The sequence below is a fragment of the Delphinus delphis genome, chromosome 1, assembly GCF_949987515.2.
Source record: "Delphinus delphis chromosome 1, mDelDel1.2, whole genome shotgun sequence".
Lineage (NCBI taxonomy): Eukaryota > Metazoa > Chordata > Mammalia > Artiodactyla > Delphinidae > Delphinus > Delphinus delphis.
The window spans coordinates 15,565,525-15,573,949 of NC_082683.1; the positions used below are offsets into that span (position 1 = coordinate 15,565,525).

Sequence of the window (8,425 nt, forward strand, 5' to 3'; positions counted from 1 at the left end):
GTGGGTCACCCACATCACCTGGGCAGAAAAGCCCCAATAATTTATGGAGATACTCCCCCCCTCGAGGAGGGGGAATATATCTTCCCACCCCTTAAGTGGGCTATAATGAGTTCCTTCCAAGGAGGACAGTATGGAAACCAGAAGGAAACGCATAACTTCGCCCTGGAGAAACCTGACAAATGCTACCTCACCAAGTGATCAAGGTCAACATCAACAGTGATCGGTCACGGTGAAAGTGTGTACCCTTGATAGGATGTGATGAGAATGACACTTTATTTACCTCCATGGTCTTCCTCCCAAACCCATAACCCCAGCTGAAGCATGAGAAAGACATCAGACAAACCCCAGTGGAGGGAAAGCCTGCAAAATACCTGACCAGGACTCCATCAAAAACAGGAAGAATCTGAGAAATGATCACAGCAAAGAGGAACTTAAGGAGACAGGATGACTAAATGTAATGTGGGGCTTCCCTGGTGGTGCAGTGGTTAAGAATCCGCCTGCCAATGCAGGGGACATGGGTTCAAGCCCTAGTCCGGGAAGATCCCACCTGCCGCGGAGCAGCTACACCCGTGCGCCACAACTACTGAGCCTGAGCTCTAGAGCCTGCGTGCCACAACTACTAGAGCCCGTGCTCCGCAAGCTCGCCCCGCAACTAGAGAAAACCCACGTGCAGCAACGAAGACCCAGCGCAGCCTAAAATAAATAAATAAATTTTAAAAATAAATAAATAAATGTAACATGGTATCCTGGATGGAATCCTGGAACAGACAAAGGACATTAGGTATAAACTGAAGGAACCGGTGGAGTTCAGTTAATAGTACCGTACCTGTGTTGTTTCCTTAGTTGTGAAAAGCATACTGTGGAAATGTCAGATGTGAACAATAGGAGAAACTGGGTCAGGGGTACGTGGCAACTCTGTAATACCTTCACAACCTCTCTGTAAATCTAAAACTATTCTAAAGTAAAAGTTTATATTTTTTAAAAGAGGGTCATGTGTTTGGGTTTCAGGCAGTCCCCAAGACCCAGTTCTCTTTGGTTTCCTCTTTTTACCAGCACGAAGGATCTGAGCTGCTGACTTTGGGGGTCTCCAAGCTCCTAGCTCCCAACCTCATTGCCATGGCAACTATCATTTTTAAGCCCAAGGAAAACTCCCATTTCTTCATCATTGGATATTCAGTTAGCCTAGCACAGGACCTGGCCCAAAGTGGGTGCTAAGTTGATATTTGTCACATGAATGAAAATCATGGAGGACCTGTTGACAGAGGGGATCCAAGCAGAAAGCCAAGCTCTTTCCTTCCCAGGGCAAGAAGTCAGGATTTGTTAGTCTCCATCCAGAGGAGGAAGGCTTGCGGCAGTCTGGTTGGAAGCCGGTAGGAAACGCCTCTCAACCGCCTTCGGAGAGCAAGCACACAGGTTTACTTAGGATTGTATTGATTGGGGTGCTTTGGGGAACTGATGGGGATAATGAGACGTGAGCTGATTCCTCTACCCCACCCCACCCCCACGGAGATGCCTCCACTGCCCCTCTGTCCCCTCAGGGTGTCAGCTCTGGGCTGCCAAAAACCATCTGCAAAGAAGCTTCACACACCTCGAACTGTTTGCCAGGTCTTGAAAGACCATTACCCGGCACACAGTAGGCACTTCATGTTTGATGACTGACATTTATAACGCACCAGGCCCTGCACCTGGGAGGAGTGGGGGCTCCTGTTTAATCCTTCGTGCTACTGGCATTGCCACCATCCCCATTTTCCAGAAGAAGAAACAGAGGCCCAAAGAGCTTGAGAAACTGGCCCCAAGTCCAAACGAGAAAGTATATGAGAGCTTTCAAATCCAAGTCACCGAAGTCCCAAACTCATGCCTTCTATGTGCTCAGTAGCCACCCTGAAATCCACCCCCTCTGCTGGGCCCTGAGGGCCGAGAACCAGCTGCCTGCTGTCTGCACAGGCGATGGTGCTCACTCCTTCATCTGTGGCCTCCAGACAGCAGTAATTTTCAAGTCACTTTCTTTTAAAACTTAATTTGCCAATTTCCCCCTTAGAGGTGCTTTTTGATATTCCTTCAGGCTGTCAGCCTGGAAAGGCCAAGGAAGCAGAATCCCGGGAGCTGGATGCTTATTACAAGCATTCGATTCATGAAGTTTGAATAATGCAGCCCTGGATGCTCGATCGATGCCTGGAGGCTTCGAGACACCCTCCCCCAGATCGGACTTCGAGTGGCCTTTTCCGTATTTACTGCTACCTAACCAGATACTTCAAACATATCGGTGTACTTGGTATAATTTGATATCTGCCCAGTCCCTAAAGTGCCTTCTCAACAAATGTTTACCCCGATGTTCGAGTATATTTAAAAGATTTATATTCTTCTGTTGCTGATCGGAATCTGCGGGAAAGGCAGATTCTGTCTTCCCAGACAGAGAATCCTGCCTCGGCTGGTGGGGTGGCCTCCAGCAGGAACCTTTTAATACATCACTTATTAAAATGGACCCGAGCCTCACCAAGGGCTCCCGTGCTCCCCCATTCCCAGCAGAGGGCAGCTCCAGGTCTTAGCTGACCACATCCAAGTGGTCAGCTAAGATGCTCTGCCTCCCTCTGACCCCTGATGCAGTCAGTTGTCTGTTGGCAGAAGAGCGGGAGAGCCCAGGCTCAGAACAATAAACCAACAAAAGGATATTTAAAGCTGAAGGACAATGGCTGCAGCTGGGACTGAGCCTGGGTCTGGGGACAGGTGACTCTGCAGCCCCATCCTGGAGCCCGGACTCTGGGTTCAAGAGTGCTTCCTGACTTACCAGCTGAGTGACCTCATACAAGTTACCTAATGCCTCCGAGCCCTGGTTTCTCCTGTATCATCAGGACACAGGTAACACCTGCTTCACAGAGCCGTTTCGAGCCGGGCCTGCAGTAAGAGCTCAGTGAGAATGGCTGTTGTGCCCGGCCTTTTAGCCCCTCTGGGGTGTCGATTTCCTCACCTCCTAAAGAGAGGTAGGGGCTGTGGGTTTCCAGGGTTGCTGGGCCGATTATGTGAGGCTTGGAACGGAAAGCGCTTTGTAATTGCACGGCGCTTTGATCAGGTAAGCGGTAATGACTCCTGGGTGCGGACAGGCACCTGTCTTCTGAAAGAATCTTTTCATTTGGTTCCTTCTCCTCTTGGCAAATTGACGCTGCACGGAGGGTGGGCCCGGCCCCTAGCTCTGCCAGGCGGCCCCTCAACCTTCATGCGGACAGAGCACAGGGGAAAGCTGGGCTCCGTGGTACCTAAAGGCCCATCGGCTCCGAGCACTGGGACTCTCTGGGGTCAGCGGGGAGGAGAGCCAGGTTTGGGAACAGGGTCACACGCCTGGGAAAATCCAGCTGGCACCCCACCCCCATCGTCCTGCAGACACCGCCAGCTCCAGCTTGCCTGCCTTCCCAATGATGCCTGATAGGGACTCCACTGGGTCCCCCTGAGGCTCTGGGCCTCCACCCCTGAGAAGGGGGTTGAGACATCACCCCCCTCCCCACAGGCCCTCTGGAGCCCCCCTTCCTTCTCCCCACCCAGGCCTGTCTTACCTGATGTCTGAGTCACACTCAGGCTCCTGTCACTGTGAGCTGTGTTGTGACTCCCCGACTGACAGTTTTACAACAAACACATTAAAAGCTCCCGGCGGCACCGGGACTCCTGGATGCCAAGCGGCCCAGGAGAGAAAAAACTCTCCCGGCCTTTCTTCAGCCAAAATCCTTCTCCCAACCCCTCCTCCCCCAGGGGCCTGCTCCGCTGCCATTAACTGTCCTGAGCCCAACAAGGGGCTGAGAATTTTTTTTCATAACGAGACTTTTTGAGCGGTGATTGGGGAAGCCTGAGACAAATCCAATCGGGCTGTGGGCCCCAGAGGACCAGGCTCATCCCTCCAGGAAGGACCTGTGAACTCAGGAAGACAAAGGTGCAGGGCAAAGAGCATAGGTCCTCCTCAGCCCTGCCCTTGAGGACGGGTGGCCCAGGATGAAGGATTACCTGGGCATCTGATGCTGAGTGCTACTATGTGCTGGGTGCTGTGTGAATCTTCCCAACAACCTTCGAGGTAGGAGCTGCATTAACCCCACTTCACAGATTTGGAAACTGAGGCCTGAAGAAGTGAAGGGACTTGCTCAAATCCATAGAGCTAGGAAGTGAAGGAGCTGGGATTTGAATCCAAGCCTGCCAGCCTCCAAACTTTGCCTTTCACGAGGCTGACTCCCTGCCAACCAGCACACCAGCCTCCTTCTCCCCACACCCCACCAGGGATGGCAGAAACCCAACAGAAGTTGGGAGAGCCCAACGCAAATCCAAACTGGACGCACCTGCCCTCCAGGGATGGCCTTGCCACTCCAGCTTCTTTCCTATCACCTGAGCCCAACCCACGGTGGCCTCCACACCACCTTTTCGCCTCACAGACCAAAGCTACCGTTCCCGCCTTCCCATCTGCAACCAGCAGACAAAAAGCAAGCTCCCTGGAACCAAAGCCGAGAAAAGAGAGTGAGACACAGGAACAGTTCTTTTATTGTACATTGAAGAAATAGCCCTGTGTGCTGGTTAAAGGTGCAACATACAGAATATTGAATTAAGAAAAGAGGCAACAGGGTAGGGAAAGGAAGAAACCTCTTGAGGTCCAAAGTTGCAAACAAAAAAACGGGAAAAGATTCCTCACGCAAGAGGCATTTTTGCAAATACCATGCAAAACAGGCAGCTGGTGTGCCCTAAGAGAACCCCTATAAATAACAGAAAAAGACACTCCAAGCATTCCTTTACATGAACTCAGAGCACAGGGAAAAGAAAAGAAACCAAAATGCCTTTTGGCATTTCAAGATATTTGGCACTCTTGTGATTACATTTTTTTACAGTCCATTAAAGAGAATAAACCGACACAATATTAGAGAAAAAAACAGGCTGCTCACACAACAGACTGCAGGAAGAGGTTAGAAAAAGCTCAAGCATTTTTTTTTCTTTGTTTTTTTTGTGGTTTTTTTTTCCTGACATATAAAATGTGTTCATTTGCATTAACTTGGGCAAATAGCTCGCAGCAACAAAGAAACACAAGCTTTACAATTCATTTTAAAATAAAACGATGATTATTTTCTAGGTATGATTCCTTAGAAAAGTTCTCGTCTTGTTTTAAACACATTCTTGATAACTTCAAAAGATGACCAAAATAGAATGCAATATCTATAGAGATCATTTTCTGATTTTTTTTTGTACATCCAAGGATAACAACATAAAAAAATAAAACTGGACAGCATTTCACATCCAAGTGCACAGAATCATTTTTGCAAGATTAAATAATGTAAACATTGGGAACAGCCAAATCAGCGAAGAATGCCAACACCTCAAAACACCCGGTGTTGCTGCTTCATTATTTAAGTGGTTCAAAAACCAGATCTATAATTGCGCAATATTCACTGTATAGAAAAAGAAATGGATATTAATTGTGACAAATAGCTGCAACTGAGACTTCTCTGTTTATTTCTTTATGTATATATATATAGTGATTTTTTTAATTTTTAAAAATTTCTTTTTAATTTTTATCTTTGCAAAGAAGCCCAGAGCCTTCTTCTCACGCCTCATCTGTCTCCCGGCCTGACACGAGATACAGGTTGCTGATTTCATCGTGGGTAGCAAGCTAGTAATAAATTTCAAAGTGCTTTCTCTTTTCATGCTTTTTGCCAATAACTGATATCGCCGTTCTCATTCTTATTCTCTCCCTTAACTCATTGTCTTTAGGGGAGTTAGACACCAGGAGGTGCCTTGTCTGTCATATTTTTCAGCACGTCATCAATCCTATCATCTTCAATAACAACTGCAAGAAAAGGGGGAGAAAAGGAGAGGTGAGCGCTCTTGGGCCTAGCCAGGGGTCCCTAAGTTTCGCTTTACGCCCGGGTCGGAGGGGCGGGTAGACTGAGGAAAGGAGAGGGAAGGGGTCTCCACGCGTGCTAACACAGCCCCCATCCTCTTCTGCTCGGCCAGGGGTCCCTCTGCTGCTTTCCTCTCAACCACTCCCCCTCCCCCAGGCCGCGTCCCAGCATGGTCCTGAGAAGAGGAAGCGAAGAGAGCACAAATCCCGCAGCCCTGGTGGCAGCCTAGGCGCGCACCGGCCTGGTCCTCACCCCGGCCCCCACCCACCCTGGAGGGCGCATTTATTTGGAAAAAAGGCTCCTGGGAGGGAGAGGGAGGGGAGGGAGGAGCCACGGGCTCCGGGCCTGGGATCCTCCCGGGTGCCCCGAGCGCAGCGCCGGTAGCCGAGGCGGGGTGCTGAGGTGCGCTGAGCGAGGAGGGACGCCAGGGGCCGGTTGCACAGCGCGCAGCCCGTCGGGGATTCTGGCCTCGCTTGGGCCGGGAGCCCCCCTCCGCGCTGCCAGCGGGCCGACTTGGCCTCTCCGCACTCGCAGCTACAGAGGTCGGAGCCTCCCTTCGCTGCCCGCCGGCGGCTCCCCCGCCTCTCCGCATCTGCCTCTCTGCGTCCTTCACCTCTCTCACTATCTCTACCTAGCCTCGCCTTCCTCGGTCCCTCCATCAGTCTCCCGGCGCGACGGTCACCTGTCGAGGTCTCTGGGCCTCTCTCTGTGTCCGGGGTGTCGGTTGCCCTCATTGTTTCAGCTGCTTTTCTGTCCTCCCCAGACTTGCGTTCCTGGCTCGCTGTCTTTCCGGCTCTGACTCTCTCTCTCCTTAGCTTTGTCTCGGTCTCTGCCCATCTCGGCCTCCCCGCTACTTCCCCCCTCCGCCTTCCTCCCTATCTCTGCGTCTCAGTCTCTCACGGCAGCTATCGGTCTTTCTCATTGTCCCCGCGCCTCTGGAGCTCCTCTTAGAGCCCCCGCGCGTCCCAGTCTCTACGGGGCTTTTCTAGCTCCTGCGCCGAGCGCCCAGGCTCGGCAAACCCCCTCCCCCTGCCAAGGAACAATGAAAAGCCGGTGTGATCCGAAAGCCCCTCGCCTTCCCCGCCGGAACCAGCCCTTCCCCACGCCGTCCCCGGGGAGCCCTAGGACTCCCCCCACCCCGGGTTGTAGATCGAGTTCAGCTGCTACTACACTGCGCAAAAGGGGCGCAAAAGGGGCGGGGGCAGGGTATAAATCAAAAAACCAAACTTTGGGAACCGGGATATAACCTTTCAGTCCCTGCTGCAGCGAGATGCAGCCACGCCCCCTGGGTGACCCCAACGAGGATCTAGCTGAGGGGGAGGGGTTCCCGAGGCCAGCCGGAGCTGAACCCGCAGTGCGGGATCCCCCCCCCCCGGTCCAATTCTGCGCGATGAGATGTTAGTGGGTCGGAACGGGCTCCCGGGTGCGGGAAAACCCCGCAAACCTCCGCCAGGCCTGGGTGCCCGGAAAACGGGTGTCGGAGGAGGTGGCCGCGAACTCACCCCGCTTGCTCCGGCCGATCTGGCCCAGCTTGGGCGGCCGCTTGTTCTGCCCGGCGCCGAAGAAGTTGTTGGTGTCCTGCAGGCGGCAGGAGAAGATCTGGCCCACGTCGCCGCCGTCGCCGTAGGGGCTCAGCTTCTCGTCGCCGTAGGGCAGCACCTCCGACATGGTCGCGTCCGGGGGCTCCGCGGCGGCACCTCCTCCGCCCGCGTCCCCGCCCGCGGCGGACAGGGTCAGCGGCGCTGGGGCCGGGGACGGCCGGCCGAGGACCGCCCGCGGGCTGCGGCGGCGCTGGCGCCGGCGAGAGGCCGGAGGGCGCCGCTGGGGCAGGAGCGCGCAGCCGGCCCGAGCGACCCCGCGAGCGCCCGAGGCTGCGCTGCGCTGCGCTCCGGCTCGGCGGCGCGCGAGTGGCTGCTGCTCCGGCAGAGGCGAGCAGGACTCACATCCTCGGCGCGCTCGGGCGCTGGGCTGGGGCCGGGCCGGGCGGGGCCGTGAGCCGGGGGAGGAGGCTGTGCCAGCGAGCCCCGAGGGCGCGGGGCCGAGGAGGGCGCACCCCGGGAAGCCGGGCAGGCCGGTCCGGCGGCGAGTGCGGGCGGCGGCGGCGCTGGTTCGGGGAGGCTGACTGGGGAGCTGCGAGCGGCTGGGCTGCGAGGGGTGGAGGGGGAGGGGAGCGAGGGTGGAGGGAGGGCACGGGTGGGGGGTGGGAGAGAAGCCCGGAGGGAGGGAGGGGGAAGAGAGAAACCGAGAGGGAAACGGGGAGAGAAGCAGAGACACAGAGAGAATGAGAGGCAGGGGAATCGACCGAAAGAGAGAGAGGAAGGCAAGAGGGAAGAGAAGAAAGGGCGGAGGGAACGACTAGATCAGGATCGGAGAGGGAGAGCGGAGAAAGAGAAAGAGGGTCGGAGAGGGAAGGAGGAGAGTCAGAAGGAGGAGAAGGAGGCCGGGACCGAGAGCCAGCCAGCGGGCGAGCTGCGAGCGAGAAATGCCGGCCGCGGCGCGGAGGCGAGGCCGCGGGGGGCGGGGGGAGGCAGGAGGAGGGCGGGGCGGAGGGGACCCGGGCCGCG

At 54.9% G+C, this 8,425-nt stretch overlaps 1 protein-coding gene across 1 annotated transcript; it reads right to left on the reverse strand.

The window, feature by feature from the left end:
- Window positions 1–5,058: 5,058 nt before the first annotated feature.
- CAMK2N1 (calcium/calmodulin dependent protein kinase II inhibitor 1) lies at window positions 5,059–8,214 on the reverse strand. Its single transcript, XM_060015478.1, has 2 exons — window positions 7,364–8,214; window positions 5,059–5,806 (listed from the first exon to the last, which is right to left on the reverse strand). The coding sequence occupies exons 1-2, from the start codon at window positions 7,527–7,529 to the stop codon at window positions 5,736–5,738; spliced, it is 237 nt and encodes a 78-aa protein (XP_059871461.1). The 5' UTR covers window positions 7,530–8,214; the 3' UTR covers window positions 5,059–5,735.
- Window positions 8,215–8,425: the final 211 nt, after the last annotated feature.